The sequence below is a fragment of the Dendrobates tinctorius genome, unplaced genomic scaffold, assembly GCF_039654945.1.
Source record: "Dendrobates tinctorius isolate UK_male_01 unplaced genomic scaffold, ASM3965494v1 ptg000160l, whole genome shotgun sequence".
NCBI lineage: Eukaryota > Metazoa > Chordata > Amphibia > Anura > Dendrobatidae > Dendrobates > Dendrobates tinctorius.
Genome location: NW_027361827.1, coordinates 2035417 through 2058368, shown reverse-complemented (window position 1 = coordinate 2058368; position 22952 = coordinate 2035417). Strand labels below are relative to the sequence as shown.

General features: G+C 43.8%; 1 protein-coding gene across 1 annotated transcript in view; it reads right to left on the bottom strand.

Moving 5' to 3' along the window:
• LOC141052411 (polycomb group RING finger protein 3) overlaps window positions 1–22952 on the bottom strand; it is a 156653-nt gene that overhangs the window by 10277 nt on the left and 123424 nt on the right. Inside the window, exons 6-8 of the mRNA XM_073549639.1 lie at window positions 14999–15087; window positions 6567–6704; window positions 5691–5771 (exon numbers count right to left, since the gene is read on the bottom strand). Coding sequence (XP_073405740.1) covers window positions 5691–5771; window positions 6567–6704; window positions 14999–15087 — 308 coding nt within the window. The remainder of the gene's footprint in view (window positions 1–5690; window positions 5772–6566; window positions 6705–14998; window positions 15088–22952) is intronic.

Here is a 22952-nt window from a genome sequence, read left to right as displayed (position 1 = left end):
CCTGGGAGTGCAGGATGGCCATGACGACCGCCATGACTATTGTGAACACTCTGGGGGCGGTAGCTAGCCCGAAGGGGATGGCTGCGAGCTGAAAGTGTAGGCCGTTGATAGCGAAGCATAAAAATTTCAGATGTGGAGGGAAAATGGGGATGTGCAAGTACGTGTCTTGGATGTCGATAGAGGCCAAATATTCTCCTTGTCCTATGGCAGCTATGACCGAGCGGAGCGGAGAGACTCCATCCGGAAATGCCTGACTGACAAATCTGTTCAGAAGCTTTAGGTCCAGAATGAGCCTGACAGTCCCGTCCTTTTTGGGGACCGTGAACAGGTTGGAATAGAAACCCTGAAATCTTACGTTTTCCGGTACGGGAATAACACCGTTTTGGCGGAGCAATTCGATTACCTTGAACAAGGCCTGTGCACAGGTATCCATCTTGGGATGATGAGAAAGAAAAAAAATCGCCTTGAGGAGTACTTGACAAAGTCTAACTTGTACCCCGAGGACACCAGTTCCCTTATGTGTCGTGTACGACGGAGAGCTAGACATGGCGAAACCGGAGTAGGCTACCGTCTACTCTGCTGGTGTCGCCAGGAACTTGCCTCGAGTCATTTGGCTGAAGATCTTTGGGACCTAGGTCCCCTTGATCTGGGCTGTTGGGATCGCATTCTCCCCAATGGGTTGGCTCTATGAGACTTGACGATCTCTGTCCTGGTTGGGTACGACCTAAAACGGCAGGGTTGGTTGCTGCAGCCCACCCGGGGTTGCGAAAGGACCGAAACCGTGTCTGAAGCTGGTGATAAAAAAGCTGTTTAACCCTTTGCTGAGGGAGAAAACTGCTCTTGCCCCCTGTGGAGTCAGAGATAAGCTGGTCCAACTTCTCACCGAATAGGTGGCCGCTCTGATAAGATAAAGAAGCTAAGGACTTTTTGGAGGTTGAATCTGCACGCCAAGTCCTCAACCACAAAGCCCTCCTAATAGAAATTGCATTTGCGGCAGCGAGTGCTGCGCAGCAAGCCGCATCCAAAGATGCATTAATCAAATAGTCTGTGGCCAACGCAATCTGATTAGCAATCCCTGCTACCTCTGCAAGCAGGTCCATACCCTGCAAGGCTCTGCTTAATGATTCAGACCAAGAAACCATGGCCTTGGCTACCCAAGTGCTGCGAACGAGGGAGAGAGTGCTGAACCTGAGGCCTCAAATACTGAGCGAGCCAGGCTCTCTATAAGATGGTCAGTGGGATCCTTGATAGAGGAACCATTAGGTATGGACAACAGGGTCTTAGAGGCCAAGAGTGACACGGGTGGATCTACCGTCGGGGATTCCACCCACTTTTTACGAAGATCAAGGGCAAACAGGTATCTTGCCTCGAGCGCTTTCTGGCCTGAGAAACGCTTGTCTGGCCATTCCCTTTGTCGTTGTACTATGTCGTCAAACTCTGGGTGAGTGACAAATACTCTATGAGGCCGCTTGACCCACTTAAATGACACCTTGTGCCCTGAGGCCAGGGTGGATTCATTGTCAATCCCCAGGGTCTGGTTGACGGCCTCGATAAGGCTGTCCATTGTTTCCTGGTAACCAGTAGTAACTAAGTCAAGGGGCTCGTCTGAGTCGTAATCTGAGCTTTGCTCGTTATCGACTGCTGGCGAGGGCGAGCGAGAGGCAGAGCTCACGAAAACCGAGGCACCGGACGGACCGGGAGACGCTGTGTGGATTCATTTCCCCTGCATCTGCCTAGTGTGAGAGCGGCCCCTACAGGCCGGAGGCTCCTGTGAGGTGGAGGACCCCTCTAAGACAGGCGAGCCGCTATCCCTGCACCTATCTGGGGCTCGAAGGGACTTGATTGCTCTCGTAAGCGATGCCATGGACTGCGACAGAGACAGAGCCCATTCAGGGGGACTAGGTACACTGGGCTCGGTCGCAGGGGAGGGCTCCTGGGCACGTTCGGAATCGCAGGCTTCACAGATTTGCCTACTTTGTGCAGGTGGGAAGGTGGACCGACAGGAGGTGCACGCAGTATACAGAAACGTGTGCGTCTTAGCCTTCCTGGACTTGGTGGCCCTGCTAGGTGATATGCCTGTAGGGGGGGTGCCAAAAAACATTTAGCCTCTGGTCAAAACAGAGGGTGGCCTTCCTCCTTCTGGGGTAGCACTTACCCACAGTCCTGTGTCCCCAGTCCTGGATCCCCTTAGGTGTCCAGCCTACCGAACAGCTGCTCCCTTTCTCAAAAAGTGAATGGCGTGTGGGCGGGCCCGCCGGAAGAAGAGGCACCGCCGGTGACGTCATGTGGGTGGAGCGTCTGCCCGCAGCCTAGCGCCTGAAGCCAGGGACTAAATTTTCGGCGCCCGCCCGAGGCTCCGGAGGCGGGTCCGCCGGAAGTAGACGCATCGTGAGGGCGGGACTTCCGCTCGCGGCCTTGTGCCGGCAGAAGCAGGGGACTAAATTTTCGGCGCCCGCCCAGACACGGGACCGCCAGAAGCAGGGGCCTGGTCAGGAAATGGCTCTGCTAACCACTACACCTGTGGGGACACATGCTGGTGCCCGTACTCGTGCTGCAGCCCGGGGATGCCAGAAAAAATGGGGCCACCAACTATGCCGACCCTGGGGGTCAACAGGAGCCCTCCCAGCCCACCTTCTTCCGCGCCTCACCCCTGGAGCTCCAGCTGATCCTCAGGTTAGGGGGGGAGGGGGGGGCTGTATTGAAAAACCAAGGACGGTGCAGGCACCCTAACTCCATCCTCCCTCCAAGGGACGAGGAGAGGGACCGTCCGCCTCCTTCCACCACCGCAGTGTTTGCATTGGTGGTGCAGTGGGGGCCGCATGGACTGTACCTGTGCCTCTGTACAGCCTAGGGTTTCAATACCTTAGGGTGGTCAGGCCGAGTCCGGCATCATGTCCCACGTTGCAGGAGAGGATACGTGGACGCAACACTCGCACATGCTTGCCCGTTGTTGGTTTGGGGAGATCGGACCCTTTCAATACGGTCCGTCGCCCCTGTCTCATCTCCATGGAAAAACAGAAAAAAAATGAAAAGTCTGGGAAAAGACCAGACATGTGTGCCTCCTAGGACACTCAGCATTAACTGGTTTCGCCTGCAATCGAGGCGAGGGTGTATACTGTGGAGGAGGAGTCACTTAGTGTCACCCTCTTGGCGGCAGTAGCATACACCACAGTCCTGTGTCCCCCAATGAGGCGAAGGAGAAAACATCAACTCGTCCCACAAAAAACAAGACCTGAAATGACTCTGTGGGCCAAAATATGGAAAAATTATAGCTCTCAAAACGTGGTGATGCAAAAACTATTTTTGCAATAAAAAGCGTCTTTTAGCGTGTGACAGCTGCCAAACATAAAAACCCGCTATAAGGCCTCTTTCACATGACCTGATATTTCCGGTACCAGATATGTGAGTGTCCATGTGTGTAATACGTGTGGCAACCGTGTGCCGCATCAGTACCGCAAGGACGGGCACCAGGGAAGAAAATTTGCAGTAAGCACTGTTCTCCGATGCTTGGTGCTGAACACGGCGCTAGCAGGGAAGAATGATGAGATTTACAGTGATAAAAGAGACTGATGGAACTATTACTCCCATCAGTCTACCCCTGCTGCTGCTAATAACAATGACAACAGGAGCGGCTGATGGGGGTATTTATCAGCCGCCGTCTGCGCTATAAATAATTAAATGGATACAAAATGGCGTGAGATCCCCTGTATTTTCTATAACAAGCCAGGCAAAACTCACAGCTGGGGGCTGCAATCCTCAGCTGTAAGCAAGGTTGGTTATCCGGAATAGAGGGGTTCCCATGCTGTTTTTTTAAAAACCGGCGTGGGGTCCCCCCTATTTTTTGACAACCAGCCTTGCTAAAGCTCACAGCTGGGGGCTGGTATTCTCAGGCTGGTAAAGGGACATTGATATAGGCCCCCACCGCCTAAAAATAGCAGCCCGCAGCTGCCCAGAAAAGGCACACCTATTAGAAACAAACAGTAGTTTTCTCCCACATATGGGGTTATCAGTGTACTCAGGACAAATTGGACAACAACTTTTGTGGTCCAATTTCTCATGTTACCCTTGGGAAAATTAAAAATTGGGGACTAAAAGATAATTTCTGTGGGAAAAAAATATGATTTTTTATTTTCACGGCCGGGCGTTATAAACTTTAGTGAAACACCTGGGGGTTCAAAGTGCTCACCACACATCTAGATAAGTTCCTTGGGGGGGTCTAGTTTCCAAAATTGGGTCACTTGTGGGGGGTTTCCACTGTTTAGGTACATCAGGGGCTCTCCAAATGTGACATGGTGTCCGATCTTAATTAATTCCAGCCAATTTTGCATTGAAGAAGTAAAACGGCGCTCCTTCCCTTCTGAGCTCTGCCATGCGCAAAAACAGTGGTTTACCCCCACATATGGAGTATCAGCATACTCAGGACAAATTGTGTAACAACTCTTGGGGTCCAATTTCTCCTGTTACCCTTGGGAAAATAAAAATTTGGGTGCGAAAAGATCATTTTTGTGAAAAAAAATATGATTTTTTATTTTTACGGCTCTACGTTATAAACTTATGTGAAGCACTTGGAGGTTCAAAATGCTCACCACACATACAGATAAGTTTGTTAGGGGGTCTACTTTCCAAAATGGTGTCACTTGTGGGGGGTTTCTACTGTTTAGGCACATCAGGGGCTCTCCAAACGCGACATGGTCCGATCTTAATTCCAGCCAATTTTGCATTGAAAAGTCAAACGGCGCTCCTTTCCTTCCAAGCTCTGCCATGCGCCAAAACAGTGGTTTACCTGCATATATGGGGTATCAGCGTACTCACGACAAATTGCACAACAAATTTTGGGGTCCAATTTCTCCTGTTACCCTTGGTAAAATAAAAAAAAAATTGGATCTGAAGTAAATATTTTGTGAAAAGTTAAATGTTCATTTTTTTTTTTAAACATTCCAAAAATTAATGTGAAGCACCTGAAGGGTTAATAAACTTTTTGAATGTAGTTTTGACTACCTTGAGGGGTACAGTTTTTAGAATGGGGTCATTTTGGGTATTTTCTATCATATAGACCTCTCAAAGTGACTTCAAATGTGACGTGGTCCCTAAAAAAAAAATGGTGTTTTAAAAAATGAGAAATCGCTGTTTAAATTTTAACCCTTATAACTTCCTAACAAAAAATTTTGGTTCCAAAATAGCACTGATGTAAAGTAAACATGTGGGAAATGTTATTTATTACGTATTTTGTGTGACATATCGCTGTGACTTAAGGGCATGAAAATTCAAAGTTGGAAAATTGCAACATTTTCTAAATTTTCGCCAAATTTCCGCTTTTTTCACAAATAAACGCAAGTCATATCAAAAACATTTTACCACTATCATGAAGTACAATATGTCATGAGAAAACAATGTCAGAATCACCGGGATCCGTGGAAGCGTTCCAGAGTTATTATCTCATAAATGAATAAGTGGTCAGAATTGTAAAAATTGGCCCGGTCGTTAATATGCAAACCACCCTTGGGGTGAAGTTGTTAACTTTCATAAAATGTTGATCTGTTAATGAGGGTATTCAATATTCCCACCCACCATATGTCTTCTTGGTTAAAACTTTACATGAATGTAAATCTATAAAAAATAATCAAAGTTAAAGCCAAAAGGTAGAAATGGGAACATTTCCTACATAATTAATAAGAGGTACAAAATATTACCTTAAACCTCCATCTTGTGACAACAACAAATTTAAGTGTGTGATCTTTGCCCAGGATTTCTTCATTGCATAATATATCCAACTGAAATACAGGATTAAAAATATCTTACATGAAACGACAGGTGAACCATCTGCAAACATTTGACCTGATTCTAAATATTTAATCAAGAAAAAAATGTAAAAGAACACAAATGTCATTTTTGGAAGTCTTCTCCACCAACTAAAAATATAGTTTAGCTAGTGACCGACCAAAATAAGCAAATAAAAGTGCTGATTAAAATCAACGGATTCCACATCAAGATCTGTTCAGTTCTACGACGCCAATAAATCCTCATAAGACAAAAGGAGGGAGGCGGTCCCGTCTTTTTACATAAGATTTAGGATTTGTAGCCAATGAAAAGGGAGGATAGAATATGAGCTATTTAACCACAATTTGTCCTTAGGATAAGTCATCAGTATATAATCAGTGGGGTGTGACATCCGGCACCCCTGCCGACCAGCTGTTCCTGGCACCAGCAGTGCAGAGTTCTGTCAACTGCAAAGTGGCCTTGGCCAGGTACTGCACATCCACCTCCTAATAATTTGAATAAATGGTAGATTTGCAGTACTCACTATTGCGTTGACTGAGCTGTGCCATGGAGCTCCACAGCTCAGCACATCCGGCTGCTGCTGGCATCTGGAATAGCTGATCGGCGGAGTGCCAGGTGTCGCACCTTTACTAATCAAATACTGATGACGTATACTAAGAAAAGTCCCTTAAAACCCCTTTAACAAATTGCTTTTTTTTTTGTTTGTGCTTTTTAACGAACACTCCTGTTCAATTACAAACAAAATGGTATCTTCTTACGAAAGTAAAAGGTTCACTGCTAGGTCTTACCTCGTTAAAAGATGATAGATTGAGTTTCTTGGCAATGAACTTCTTAAGATGTAAAACTGTTGCTTGGGCTGAGCACCGTATCCATTTTCGCTTGAGTCCGCGCAATTTGCTGCTATTGCATTCTAAGCATATACTGACCTATGGAAAGGGAGAGCGAAAGCACAGAAGACACACAACTTAATAATTTACACTGCCATCCCAGACTTAATGCAGTGTCACTTAAGAAAGGGGAGAAGTAAACCAAACCTGACAGTCGCACACCTACTGTTCTGCTTCCTAACAGATGAAAATAACCCTTCAAGCATCTGTAAGCGTGAGAACAGTGGTTACTTAGTACATTACGCTGAAGCTCAGGACTTGTCCAGGCCTAAATTGGGAGTCAACGTCTTAGATTCAGTGACAGCGCAACACTTTCCTTTGTATATTTTACCAATTTCAAGCTACAACACAGAAACACTGCGTAAGCAAAAAAAACTGGCCAAACCATGCACATTCGCCTTTTGTGCCAAAATCAATGTCTTTAATGAAATCCATCTTTACATCCCTCAAAGCATCAGCTATATATAGAAAGCTGCTGACTGAAAGCGGTCAGCATGAACAAATACATAGGTCACACAAATGTCATCCTGCATTGTGTCTCCCAAGAGCTCATTATACACATGCCCCATCTTTCAATCCTTTTAGCCAGCATTAGATTAGTTATGTCAGTCTGCATTGAATACATGGGTCAAAAGATAAGGAAGAGAAGCTGGACGGATCCTTAGATCAGCTTAACAATTAGAAAAAAAAAAAACATTATTGCCATTTTGGGGTTAGAACAAAGATATCTTTTTTTTCTACCATTTATACATGGATAGATTATTTGCAATTTCTCAGTTGTCCATAAAAAGCCATTATAGCTGATCCGCAGAAGGAAAAAATATGGCCTACAATTGCCAAACGTTGAACTGGATTGACTCACAAAGACTTCTAGCTGTAACCACCCATTTGCGAGAGTACAATAACACTGTTACCAAGGTTTTGTCCCTCGCACAATTTTCAGTGTTCCTGATAGATTTTTTCATGCCGATTTCAGAAATGACTTCAGATTTTTCCTATCACGTAAGGTTTTTGAGAAATGATATGAAACATTATAATATTCTGTTATAATGCTAAAAACTCATATGAACTTTTTCTGAAACCGTATATTCTGAATTTTCCACTGAAATAACAAATCGCTGAGCTACACATATGCAAGCACTTATTATGCGAATTCAGCTAAGGCGCAGTGAATCATTCGGCTGACTATGTACGGAGCATACCACATATCTCCTGGGCAGGGGAGGAATCAAAAGACAATACTGACATACTTAGAGCATAGCTGAATGGATCACGACCTTCAATGCCGTTCGCTGTCCCAATGATATGGAGAGAGCAGAGAGATCATGTAACAGATTGCTACTTCTGCCTTACAAATGTAACAGGATATTCAGCAAAGAACAAAAAAAAAAAATCAATAGAATATCCTAATCTTTCTTCAGCCATAAGACCAGTGCCACACGATGAAAGTCTTCGTGTTCCAAAGCCGCCCAAAGTATGGACAACGAAGATGAACTAACAATGTCAGTGGAAAATGAAACTGCTGCAGACCCAGACTTTGAACCTTCTACATTTAATCCACATGTGTTCAGTCAAGCTGAGCTGAGTGACTTAGTCAGAGATTTGAAATTGTCAAAGAGGCAGGCAGAATTATTGGGAGCAAGGCTACAAGAATGGAATCTCTTATTACCAGGAACAAGAGTTTCTGTTTTTCGCAGTCATCAAGAAGACCTTAATTTTTCAACCATGTCAACAGTTTATCTTTTTGCAATGACGCCTTGGGGTTGTTTGGTGCTCTTGGATGCGAACATGACCCGAAGGAATGGTGACTGTTCATTGAGTCATCAGTTTTAAGTCTGAAGGCTACACAACGGAAATATTTATCCTTCTCGATGATCCAGAAAATAGAACTACACTTACCGGTAGTTGGGTTTCTAAGACCCTCCACGACAGCACACAGGAGGTTGCCTCCCCATCCTAATTAGGGACAGGAAACAAGCGGTTAAATAGCCTTCCCCTTCCTCTAATCTCCAGTGTTTTCCAAGGACCACATAGAGTGAATGCTTGAAATATTATTTTTTCATATAAGTCACATGAACAAAATTTGTTAGGGGGGAAATTACACGTGCTGTCGTGGAATAATGGTTTAGGGAGGGTCCATGGCTTGCAGGACTTTCCTGCCAAATGCTAGATCTCGTACTGACATAAGATCTAATCTATAATGCCTAGTGAAGGTATGGACTGAAAACCAGGTCGCAGCCTTGCAGATCTGCTCAATGGATGCATCAGCCTTTTTTACCCAGGAGACGGAGACAACTCTAGTGGAGTGGGCTTTCAGGGATACCGGAGGAGGTAGATCCTGATTTTTATAAGCGGCTGTGATTGCTTTCTTGATCCAGTTAGCTAAGGAGCTTTTGGACGCTTTCTTCCATTTGTTCGGTCCGCCATACTGAACAAAAAGATTTTGATCTTTCCTACAGAGTTTTGTCTCTTCCAAATAGACCAGGACTGCTCGCCGGACATCCAGAGAATGGAATCTCACTTCCCTCTCATCATTCGGGTTATCGCAGAAGGAGGGCAGTATTATTTCCTGGGACCTGTGGAAATCGAAAGACATTTTTGGCACAAAGGAAGGGTCTAGCCGGAAAATTATTCTATCGTCCAGAATTCTTAGATAGGGCTCTTTGATGGACAGAGCCTGAATTTGGCCCACTCTTCTTGCCATTGTAAGGGCTACAAGTAGTGCTGTTTTCCAGGATAGTTTATCTATCTGGGTCTGGTCGATAGGTTCAAATGGAGGGTTCGTTAGACCCTTTATTACCATATTCAAATCCCATGCTGGGACCATGCTGGATTTTTTTGGACGGATTCTGGAAGCTGCTGACATAAATCTCTTGATCCATCGATGCTCTGCTAGGTTTTGGTCGAAGTAAGAACTCAGGGATGATACTTGGACCCTCAAGGTACTTGGTTTTAGATCCTTGGATAAGCCGTCTTGTAGGAAATCTAGGATCTCTGCCAAGTCTGGGTGGAAGGGATCTATGGGAGTGGATCCATACCATGCTGAGAAAGTCTTCCATATTTTGGAATATATGGCGTTTGTGATTGGTTTCCTACTTTTTTGTAAGGTGGATATCACCGCATCTGAGAGGCCTCTGGCTTTCAGGATTGTGGTTTCAGAAGCCAGGCTGCCAAGCTTAAGCTGTGGGGAGCCAGGTGAAGGATGGGACCTTGATGTAGAAGGTCAAGGTCCAAGGGTAGGATCAGGGGACCCTCTGAGTTCATTAGTTTTAGGGCTCCGAACCAGCTCCTTTTCAGCCATGTCCTGACCTTTTGCAGAGTTTTCGGTATTAGGGGAATTGGTGGAAAGGCGTATGCCAGTGCGAAGTTCCACAGGTGAGCAAAGGCGTCCACCCTTGAGTGTTTCTCGTTTGGACCTATGGAGAAGTAATGCTTTGTTTTGGCGTTCTCCCGGTTCGCAAATAGATCTACCTCTGGGAGACCCCATTTTTTGGTTATGGTATGGAATACTGTGACATTGAGGCTACATCCTCCTGGATCTAAGTCTGTCCTGCTTAGGAAGTCTGCCTCGATGTTGTCGGATCCTTTCAGGTGGAGAGCTGAAAGGGACTGGAGATGATGTTCTCCCCAGCCGAATATCTGTGCTGAAACGTTTTGCAGACTTCCGTATTTTGTGCTGACCTGATGACGTAGATGGGCCACGGTGGTTATATTGTCGGAGTAGATCCGGACATGGGTTCCCTGGACTGATATTTCCGCTGCCTTTAGGGCTTCTTCTACTGCTCTCAGTTCTCTGTAATTGGAAGATTGTTTTCCCATGTCTTTGGGCCAGAGTCCCTGGAAGACTCCCTGAGGCGATATTGCTCCCCAACCGCGTTTGCTGGCATCTGTTGTGATTGACATCATGGGATATTGTAGCCAGGGTGTTCCTTTTGCTAGGTTTCCCTGGTTGAGCCACCAGTTGAGAGATAGCTTTACGTGCTGGGGTAGGGAGATTCTCGTATTGAGGGTCTCCAGGTCTTTGTTCCAGCGGGATAGGATATATCTGTGGAGTATCCTTGAGTGGGCCTGGGCCCAGGGGACCGCTTGGATGCAAAAAGTCATTGACCCTAATGTTGACATGGCAAACCTTATGGTCACTGTTTTCTGACTTTTGATCTCACGCCCACCTGCTTGGTGGATGGAAGAAAGAATATTTGGTTCTGGGAATCTAGGAGGATCCCTAGAAAGACCTTCCAGGTGGAGGGATTCAGGTCTGATTTTTCCCAGTTTATTATCCAGCCTAGGGATGCCAGGGTCTGCAGGACTGATTGCAGGTGTTGTTTTAGAGTGGTGTTGGAGGGAGCCATGACCAGGAGGTCGTCCAGGTAAGGGACGACACATATGTCCTTCCCTCTGAAGAATGCTACCACTTCTGCCATTATTTTTGTAGATGTTCGGGGTGCCGAAGATATGCCGAAGGGCAGGACTCTGACCTGGAAGTGGTGCACTTCTTCATCTAGAGTGACTGCGAACCTTAGATATTGCCAATGAGATGGATGGAAGGGTATGTGGTAATAGGCCTCTTGGAGATCTATAGTGGCCATGGCAAAGTCTTCTCTGATCAATGGTATTGTGGTCTTTATCGATTCCATCTTGAAGTGTTAGTACCAGACATGTTGGTTCAGCTTCTTTAGGTTGATGATGACCCGGTATTTCCCACTTGGCTTTTTTTACTAAGAACAGCCGGGAGTAGTGGCCCTGACCCTGCTCCAATTCTGGAACTGGTGAGATCACCGCCGATGACAGCATCTTTTGGAGTTCTGAATGCAGAACTTTTTGAAGTCTTGCCGAAGGAAGATGTGTTACTTCCAGGTTTTGAGGAGGGCTTGAGGAGAATTCTATTTTTACTCCCCATCTGACAGAGTCCAGGATTCTTTGATCGGTGGTTATCTTCTGCCAACTCGGGAAGTAGTCTTAATAGTAGTATTCTGCCCCCTACATGCTTGGCATCATTTCTTATCTCTGTCTGAGCGGGAGTCGTGAAAAATATTGCTGCCTCTTCCGCCTTTTGGGTAGCTCCATCGCCCTGTTTTCCCTTTACCCCTGTATTGAGGGATTTGAGCTTGGGGTGGGTGATAAGGCTTTTTCTTGGGCGGTTTCGACTCGGGAAGATTTTTCTTCTTGTCGGTCACCTTCTCTAATAGTTTGTCCAATGCCGGACCAAATACGTATTCTCCCTTGAATGGAAGAGCATAATTTAGATTTTGATAGGATAGCTCCACATTTTCAGCTGTAAGGCCCGTCGGGTGGTGTTGGAAAGCACAGATGTTCTTGCTGCAATACGGACCGATTCTGCCGAGGAGTCCGCTAAAAAGGCTGCTGCCTTCTGTAGAAGCGGTAGAGAAGTTAGAAGATCTTCCCTCGGAGTTCCTCTTTTTATATGGTCTTCTAACTACTGGAGAAGGGTTCTTAGTTACACAGGCCAATGCCGCGTTTATTTTTAAGGAAGCTGCTGAGGCTTCCCAGGACTTCCTCAGTAGACTATCCATCTTTCGGTCAAGCGGGTCCTTGAGCTGCAAGGAGTTCTCAAAGGGTAGCGTAGTTTTTTTAGCTACTCTGGCTACCTGGATATCTACTTTTGGAATCTCAGTCCAAGGTTTCGCGGCTTCTTCGTTCAGGGGAAACCGATCCTTCATTTTGCCTGGGATACTTAGCGTCTTTTCCGGGAGTTCCCATTCTTACAAGATTAGACTCTGGATATTATCATGGATAGGAAAAACCATTTTCTTCCTGGACTTCAGGCCACCAAATAGACCACCCCGCTCAGTGCAGGATGATCTATCTTCTTCTACTCCCATTGTGTTCCTGACACTGCTGAGAGTAGTTCCTCCATATCGTCTGAGGAAAAGAACCATTTCTTATCATCCTCTGTCTGGGTTGGGGTTAATTCACCCTCTTCCCTCCAATCCGCTGAAAACCGATGACTCGGGTTCGGAATCTGAGATGTCCTCAGGGGCATATTTCCTCTACCTTGAGGTTGAGGGCCCCCCCCCCCCCGAATGACTGGGAGAAGGTAGCCAGGGACGACTGGATTTCCTGTCGCATCATCCCTCTTACTTCCTCTATCCAGGATGGTTGTTCCTCCCGGACGATTTTTGCCGTGCATTGCTGGCACAAGGTCTTTTTATAATCGGAGGGTTTTTTTCCTACAGATGGCGCATCTGCAACCGCAGAGTGACATCAAGTGACCTACAAGAGGAATGGCAAATGGCAGCTGGGGTGAAGTGCACGGCAAGAACAGTTCGTTACAGGTTCCTAGAGGCAGGGCTGAAGCTTGCCAAAGACCATAAGGATTGGACCATAGAGAACTGGAGTAAGGTAATCTTCTCTGTGAGTCTAATTTTCATCTTTACCCAACACCTGGTGGTCTAATGGTTAGATGGACACCTGGAGAGTTAGGCCGGTTTCACATTAGCGCTTTTTAAGCGCACGCACGGCCGGGGGTAGCTCCGCCCCCGAGCCGGCTCTCTGCCCGGCGTGCCCGCCCCTTGCTTGTAGCGCCGCCTACTAGCGGACAGCGGCGCCTGCGATCGGCGCACCCTATCTTTAGCATAGGGTGCGCAGATCGTGCGCAGGCCGTGCGCTAGTTGCGCTTTGACCTGCGCTGCGCACTTTTGACGGTGCGCCGTGCGCGCCAAAATCAAACTTTTCGGATTTTGGCGCGCACGGCGCACCGTCAAAAGTGCGCAGCGCAGGTCAAAGCGCAACTAGCGCACGGCCTGCGCACGATCTGCGCACCCTATGCTAAAGATAGGGTGCGCCGATCGCAGGCGCCGCTGTCCGCTAGTAGGCGGCGCTACAAGCAAGGGGCGGGCACGCCGGGCAGAGAGCCGGCTCGGGGGCGGAGCTACCCCGGCCGTGCGTGCGCTTAAAAAGTGCTAATGTGAAACCGGCCTTACAAGGTACACCCACTGTGAAATTTGTTGGCGGATCGGTGATGATCTGGGGACGCTTCAGCAAGGCTGGAATTGGACAGCTTAATCTTTGCGAAGGACTTATGAATAAAGCCGCATACAAGGTTATCCTGGAAAAATATTTGATTTCTTCTGCTCAGGCAATGTTCGCCAACTCTGAAGACTGGTCATTCCAGCAGGACAATGCGCCATGCCACACAGCTAGGTCAATCAATGTGTGGATGAAGGACCACCACATCAAATCCCTGTCATGGCCAGCCTAATCTCCAGACCTGATCCACATTGAAAACCTCTGGAATGTAATGAAGAGGAAGATGGATAGTCACAAGCCATCAAAGAAGAACGGTTTAAATTTTTGTACCAGGAATGGCATAAGGTCACCCAAAAGCAGTGTGAAAGAATGGTGGAAAGCATGCCAAGACACATGAAAGAGTTGATTTCTGAACTCTTCCTGAGTTAAAATATTGTTAATATATTGTTGTTTATAAATGATTATGAACTTGCTTTCTTAGCATTATTTGAGGTCTGGAACCACTACATTTTTTTGTTCTTTTGACCATTTTTCATTTTCTGAAAATAATTACAAAATTTAGTGCTTGGAAAATCGAAGACATGTTGTCAGTAGTTTATAGAATAAAACAGCAATTTACATTTTACTCAAAAATATACCTATAAAGAGAAAAATCAGACAAACTGAAAATTTTGCAGTGGTCTCTTAATTTTTTCCAGAGCTGCATACATACACACAGTGAAGGAAATAAGTATTTCATCTCTTGCTGATTTTGTGAGTTTGTCCACTGACAAAGACATGAACAGTCTATAATTTTATGGGTAGGTTAATTTTAACGTTGACAGATAGAATATCAAAAATAAAATCTAAAATCCAGAAAATCACATTGTATAAATTATATAACATTGGTTGAGTGCAGTCCGATTTTAATCGGATTGCACTCGTCTGTTTTACTCGCAGATGAGTAGGGTAAAAATGTGAATGAGATTTCTGAAATCTGCTTATTTGTTCCTTGCAGATTTGAACCTTCAGGGAGTTTTCTCAAATCTGCAGCATGCCAATTCTTTCAGCGCTTTTTGCAGCATTTTTCACCATTGCAAAAGAATAAGAAAAATGCAAGTAAACACACATGAAAAAAATGCATATTTTAAGCAGCTTTTTTCTTGCCAACACTCAGATTTGCAGCAAATTTGTCTCCACCAAAAACCAATGTGTGCACAGAGTTTAACAAATTGTGAAAATCATGTACAAACTGCAACCACTGCGTTTTCACCTTTATCCCCAAGGGACCAGGCATCCCGAATGTGTTCGGACAAACAGATTTGAAGTGAAATCGCTAAGAACATGAAACATAATGCGGTGTATACCTGTTCATCACTTCTATGGTAGTCATGGTCTTCTTCTTGTTTTTCTTCTGTTGCATCTTTAGTTGTGTTTTCTTCAGGTTTTGCCTCACCTAGAATATAAGAGAGAGTAACACAGAAGGGTAACTAAACTGAACATTATTGTAAAATTGTGATGCAGGAAAAAAAAAAAACTCTTCTATACATGTTATAGCGGATTAATCCCTTGAAGACTACAATTGAGGTTTTTTTGTACTTTTGTTTTTTCTTTCTGAGAGCTATAACTTTTTATTTTTCCATCGACAAAACCAAATGATATAAGGCCTTGTTTTTTTTTTCGTGGGACAAGTTGTAGTTTTGAATGACACCAATCATTTTCCACAAAATAAGGGGAGGAAAAAACTCCAAGTTTGATGAACTGGTGAAAAAGAAATTTCATTATTCCACTGCATTTTGCGATTTGTCTTTTCACCATTCACTAGGGGTGAACAAATATGGTAATAACAAATTATATATGCCGTATATATATATATATATATATATATATATATATATATATTTATTTTTTTTTTTAATTATTATTTCAGTGGTTTAAAAAAAATATGCCACTAAATAAGAGAAATATACTCCAGTGCTTCATTGGCAAATTTTATATGCCAAGGTGCATGGCAGCTGAAAGATGTGCAAAATTTATTAAGAGGCAAAATTTTCCAATTTACTTTTGTTATAATTAAAGAAAGGGAAAAAAACTTTAAGGGTTCTACTTCTGTAATTCTTGCTTTGGGGTGTTCTAATCACCCCATCTGTCTATGCAGTGGTCTGTCTGGTGGCGAGAGAAATTATATGATCACTATGAGAGTTGTACCTACACAAAGAAACTTGGAAATAAAATCGTAAGGCAACTGACTACACTAAATGCGCCACAGAGTGCAAAGCAAGTGAACAATAATGTATTCTAAAACATCAGCTTCTTTCTCGGCTGAATCAAGAACCTTCAACCCCGTAACAACTGCCAATACGCCTGTTCACTGTGGTCATTAAGGGGCCTTAATCATCAGCACCTCTTTTACCTCTATTTCACAACATTGACGATTATGTGTATGACAACCCCAATGGACACAAAATCCAGCTGTACATGATGGATAGCACCATACAGAATCGTCCACGACGGGTTTTGGAAGCGATAGGGGTAGATTATCCCCGTAAAATACTGCCGTCAATCACAACAGAGACATCCAAGTGGTTAAAATATAGTTAAAAGACTTCCTTTGACACCATGCCGGTGCTGATTGTTGCCATGGTACAGGGGCCTGTTAGATCCTCCTATAAGCAAAGTCAAACAGGCTCTGTCAGTGAGACACTGACAGGTCTTAGGCACTGTTTCAACACTAAAACGCAGCCTTTGTCTTAAGACAAAAAACAAAACGTACACAATTTGTAATCGTTGTGTTTAGTACGACTGTGAACAGGACAAAAGAAAAATATATATACATAACTATTTGATAACTAAATTGCTGTTTTTGTTCATTCTGCGTCTGAAAAATCTTAATAAGAACCGATAAGAAAGTTAAGTATCCCAAAATAATACCAAAAAAATCTGCAATTTGTTGCGCAAAAAATAAGTCCTTATACAGCTCTGTTGCAGCTTTCAGAATCGGACGACAGCAAAACTATTTTTTACGAAATAGCATTTTTAGTGTACGATTGTAGCAATCCATTAACACAGGCACGATATAAATCTGGTATTGCTGTAATTGCAGCAACCCAAAGAATAAAGCAGTCTAATCACTAATACTGCACAGTGGACTGCACAAAAATACAAATAAGAACTATTCTTGCACTGCGGTCAATTTGTTCATTCTACCTCCCAAAAATTAGAATAAGGTTCAGCTCACATTTATCCTGCGCTGTCTGCTGAGCTCTTACGTCAGGGTTTCTGTGTAAATCCCAAAAATCACAATTCAGACAAAACCCTGATGGAACTACTCACTATTATAAGGCAGATGGAGTCACTCTGGACTCTGTCTGGTCTCTGTTCTAGTGGTTACATTATTTTAGGTTTTTTTAGCACACAAGTGTGGTCAATCAAAATAATTAAGGGGTGTAGTCTCCAAAATGGGGTCACTTGTGGGGGGGGGGGGTTCTGCTGTTTAATCCCCTTAAAGGTCCTGCAAATGAGACAGGGTGCATGCAATATAACTAATTCAAGAAGATTTGTGTTCCAAATAACGTCATGTAAATTCGGAGCCCTACTGTCAGGGCTGTGGAGTCAGAGTCCATTTTGGTTTAGTCAGAGTTGGAGTCTGTATAAAATGGGCCGACTCCTATAAATATATATTAAATTGGTAACCTGTAATCAGGCCAGCACTCACAACAAAAACAATCAATAGATGGGTGCAACAATGCAAAAAAGTAAAGGTTCAGTGCAAGAATAATTAGAAATCATACAAAGAAAAAAGCACCAAAAGAACCAAGATAATAAAATATATAATACTTTATTGAAAAAGAAAATACTAAAAAACATGTGAACAAATGTAATAAGAGAAGTGACAGTGGAAAACCAAGGGGTGGAACCACAATAAGAGTCAAGTAAACATGCAGGCTAGTAATAGAAGCAATATATACCGCTCTAAAGTGCAAATGCTAGTGCAATATACATAAAACCAACAATGTGGTCCATATAGATAAATACATACAGCAAAAGGTCCAAGAAGGCTGTATACCAAGACAAGGACGTAAAGTGAAGAGCGAAAAATAATTCAAAAAGTGTATAAAAGACCAGAAATGTTACCTGATACTCTGTGGTGACACCCGCCTCTACGCGCGTTTCGGCGCCATGCCTTCTTCCAATATATTTTATCTTTGGTTCTTTTGGTGCTTTTTTTTCTTTGTATAATATAATAATTTGGGTACAGTAGTACAATGCAGGATGTGCTGTAAAAGTTTTCATAAGGATTTGGGAAACTTATGAAATGTCCTATAAATGTCTGTTCTGGTCATGATCTAAAGCAGTGTTTCTCAACTCCAGGCCTCAAGACCCACCAACAGGTCAAGTTTTCAGAATTTCCTTAGGCTATCTGCCCACGTAGCGTTTTACACCGGACACTCAAAACCGGACTCCTTCCCAGAAAACGCGCGTTTTTTCCCTGCGCGATTTTACCGCAATTTTCACGTGCGAAATTCAAGCACTTTCCAAGCGATTTGAAGCATCGCTTGAAAAGTGATTGACAGGTTGGTCACACTCGTTAAACATAGTGTTTGACAAGCATGACCAGCTTTTTACTATTGAGGCTGCCTATGCGGCATCAGTAGTAAAAGATAGAATGTTAAAAATGATTAAAAAAAATAAAAAATTCGGGGTATATTTACCTTCCGATGTCCCGCGCAGTCTCAGCGACGCTCCCGTTCCCAGCGATGCCTTGCGAGACCTGAGATGACGTTGGTCTCGCGCTGCTATAGTGATCTCACGAGGCCGCTAGAGTAACGCGAGACTACGTCATCACAGGTCCTTGCCGCAAGACATTACTGGGAACGCTGAGGCCCGGGAAGGCTGCGCGTGACACCGGAGGGTAAATATACCCCGATTTTTTATTTTTTATTCTTTTTTTTTTTACAGGGGTATGGTACCCAGGGCCTGAAGGACAGTCTCCTCTCCTCCACACCGTGGGTACCAACCGCACATGACACGCTTAACTTTGCGCATGGTGGGCATAGCCACATGCGGGAAGTAAGCGGTTCTCATGCATTCCTATGGGTGCGGAATCGCGGCAATTCTTTGCGATTCTGCAAAAAGAATGAGCATGCTGCGTTTTTTTCCGCGATGTGATTCCACTGCGGAAAAAAGCGCAGCATTAGTACAGCATGTGCGGAATGCCATAGGAATGCATGGGGTGCGTTCTGTACGAGTTTTTTAAATGTTTTCGCAGCGTTTTGCGCCAAAAATCGCAGCAAAAACGCTTAAAAATCGCATCGTGGGCACATAGCCTTAGTATTGCACAGGTGATAATTTCATCACCTGCTCAAGGATTAACAGCATCACCTGTGCAATACTATGGAAATCCTGAAAACATGACCTGTTGGTGAGTCTTGAGGACTGGAGTTGAGAAACACTGATCTAAAGGGTCTCGGCATCTTCTCTACACTTTATGCACATGCTCAGTAGTGAGCCAGTGCTGTGGAGTCTGAGTCAGAGTAGGGAGTCAGGGAAATTGAATAGTCAGAGGTTTGGCTTACCGACTGCACAGCCTTGCCTGCCTTATGCCCAAACAGAGGTTTCTGACCACATGTGCAGTATCAAAAAGCTCAGAATTAACTGGGTAACAAATTTTGGGGTCCATTTTCCCGTTCTAATCCTTATAAAAGTGAAGCATGGGGGCTAGAGCAACATTTTATAGAGGAAAAATTAAAATTTTTATTTTTTCATTCCACTCAGCATTAACCCCTTTAACATGGAGGGCAGTTTGCACGTTAATGACCTGGCCAATTTTTACAATTCTGACCACTGTGCTTTTATGAGTTAATAACTCTGTAACGCTTCAATCGATCCCAGTGATTCTGAGATTTTTTTTTGTGACATATTGTACTTCATGATAGTGGTAAAATTTCTTTGATATGATTTCCATTTATTTGTGAAAAAAAATGGAAATTTGGTGAAAATTTTGCAATTTTCCAATTTTGAATTTTCATGCCCTAAAATCACAGAGATGTGTCACACAAAATAGTTAATAAGTAACATTTCCCACAGGTCTACTTTACATCAGCACAATTTTGAAACCAAAATTTTTTTGTTAGGAGGTTATAAGGGTTAAAAGTTGACCAACGATTTCTCATTTTTACACCACCATTTTTTCCCTGAGGGGTCTATATGATAAAGGATACCCAAAAGTGACACCATTCTAAAAACTGTAGCCCTCAAGGTGCTCAAAACCATATTCAAGAAGTTTATTAACCCTTTAGGTGCTTCATAAGAATGTGGAAAAAAATTCACATTTAACTTTTTTCACAAAAAATTTACTTCAGATCCAATTTTTTTTTTTTATTTTGACAAGGGTTACAAGAAAAAATGGACCACAAAGTTTGTTGTGTAATTTCTCCTGAGCATGAGATTACAGCAGAGCTTGGAAGGGAAGGCACGCCATTTGAATTTTTGAATGCAATAATTGGTGGACGCCATATCTCGTTTTGAGAGCCTCTGATGTGCCTAAACAGTGAAAATGGAACTGATCTAGATGTGTTGTAAGCACGTTTATAATGCTGAGCCGTAAAAATAAAAAAATCAAAGCTTTCCCCCAAATATATTTTTGGCACAAAATATTGCATTTTCTTTATGGTAACAGGAGAAATTGCACAATAGAATTTGTTGTGCAATTTCTCTTGAGTACGCCGATACACCATATGTAGAGGAATACTACTTTTGAGGCACAGTGCAAGGCTCAGAAGGGAAGAGGCACCATATTGGAGTTCAGATTATGCTGGAATGGTTTCAGGGTGCCATATCACATTGGTAGAGCCTCTGAGGTGCCATAACAACAGAAACCCCCTATATGTGAATTCATTTTACAAACTACACTCCCCAATGAATTCATCTAGGGGTGCAGTGAGCATATTGACACCACATGTGCCTCACAGAGTTTTATACCACTGAGCGGTGAAGAAAGAATAAATTACCATATTGTTCAGACTATAAGACACACATTTTTCCTCCCAAAATGTGGACTGCGTCTTATAGTCCCGATGTACCGGCTCTGGCTTTGGTGGGGAGGTGGGGGAGCGGTTTTGGTGGAGCAGCGGGTCACAGTGGCAGGAGTTGGCAGCTCCGGCTAACTCCTGTTCCCGTTGCTAAAAAGAAATGAATATTCACTGCATTCCACCCCCATGGGTGTGGAGGGCAATGAATATTCATTTCTTTTTGGCATTCTGGTAATGATTAACCCCATCCTTATTCTGCTATGATTGGCCCCATCCCATTCCTTGTACGATTGGTCCCATTCTTATTCTGTTATGATAGGCCCCATCCCAGTCCTGGTATGACTGGTCCCATCCTTATTCTGGTAGGACAGGCCTCATCCTGGTCCTGGTGTGATTGGCCCCATCAGAAAAGAGTTAAAGAAAAACATTACACTTAACTTCCTCCGCCTCCCTCGCAGTGTCCTGCACTGTTGCCAGCAGCTGATTAATGCTTGTAAGCAGCGCATGGCAGGGACGTCATGCGCTGCGCTCACAAGCAGAGCACAGCAGCCAGAATATTCACTGGGACTGTTCATTGCAGAGAGCATTCATTGCTCATCAGTAGCACACAGTGTCAACCGGAGCCTTCCTGCTGCACTGCTGCTGCCGGTGGTCACGAGTGCCGATACATAAGAGAATTAAATATTCAGACTATATATGCATACCAGGATAGGGATGAGGGGCCATGTGTATCAGGATGGGGATGAGGGGACCATAATTACAAGGATAGGGGATATGGAGTACTGAACTAACCACATTTTTTGCTTCAGTTTTTTTTTTTCCTAATTTCCTCCTTTAAAACCTAGGTGCATCTTATGGTCCGAAAAATTACGGTACATTTTACCACTAAAATGTTGTTTTAGCCCCAAGTCTTTAATTTTTCCAAGGGCTAATAGGAATTTTTTTTTTTTTTACAACAAACTGAGGTCCATTTTTTCCTGAGTGTGCCAATACCCTACATTGTAATATTTTTAAAGCACAGTGCAAAGCTCAGAAGGCAAGGCAAAAACATTAAAAAATAACATTTTCCTCATCTCTGATTTACATCAGCACCATTTGTAAAATGTTGTTTTATTTTGTGATAATTTAAAAGGTTTAAAAATGTAGGAGTATTTTTTCATTTTTTCAAAGAAATTTACAGAACTTTCTTTTTCAGGGACCTATTAAGTTTTGAGGCGACTTTGGGGTTCTTATATATTGGAAACCCCTAAAAGTGATATCATTTTAAAAACAGAGCCTCTCAATACATCCAAAACTACATTCAGGTACCGTAGTTTATTAACCATTCAGGTGCTTTTCAGGAATTGTTGCAAAACAGGAATGAAGGAGTTTATTTTTACCATTTAAATGTTAACTTCTGAGAAGGCCGCTGTAGCTGGAAGACTAAAGGTACTGTCACACTTAGCGATGTACCAGCGATCCCGACCAGCGATATGACGCAGTCAGGATCGCTGGTACATCGCTAAGTGGTCGCTAGTGAGCTGCCACACAGGCAGATCTCACCAGCGATATCGCTGGGGTCGGGGATCGCTACTTACCTGTCACACTTACCTGTCACACACGATCCTGCGTCCTCCCGCCCACGTTCGTCTCTCCACAGGAAGCGCCGCAGGAAGCTGACGACGAGAAACAGTCCTGGACGTTCTCGCGCGATCAGCGATAACCAGTGGGGGAGCGGGTTGTAGGTAAGTATCACACACAGCGATGTCGCTAGCAATATCGCTATAACGTCACAAGTTATAGTGATATTGCTAGCGATATCGCTTAGTGTGACAGGCCCTTAAGGCCGTTATTTGGCCATGAATTGCCATGGCAAACATCAGGCCCACATAATCAAGATCTTAGGGTACCCAATGGGGTTAAAGAGAGAGCCCCTAAACTCTGTTAATCATCTGGATGCCTTAGCCATTATTGACAACAATATTTAAGGTGTTAAACGACTATAGTCGACACCAACACTGATCGTGGCTGATGCGGCAAGTTGTCCGCTAATAAAGTACAGCCGGCAGCTGCTGGATTCTCACCTGTGGAGGGAGTCTAGTCTCTCATATCGCAGGTCAGTAAAAAGACGTAAGGGGTTAAGGATATAAGAATTGAAAGATAACAATATTGAAAATTTTGAAACATTTTCATCAAAATGCCGACATTTTCACAAATAAACACAACGACCTAACTTTACCAATAACAAAGTACAATATGTCACGAAAAAAAAATGTCAGAATCACTGGAATATGTTGAAGCGTTCCAGGCA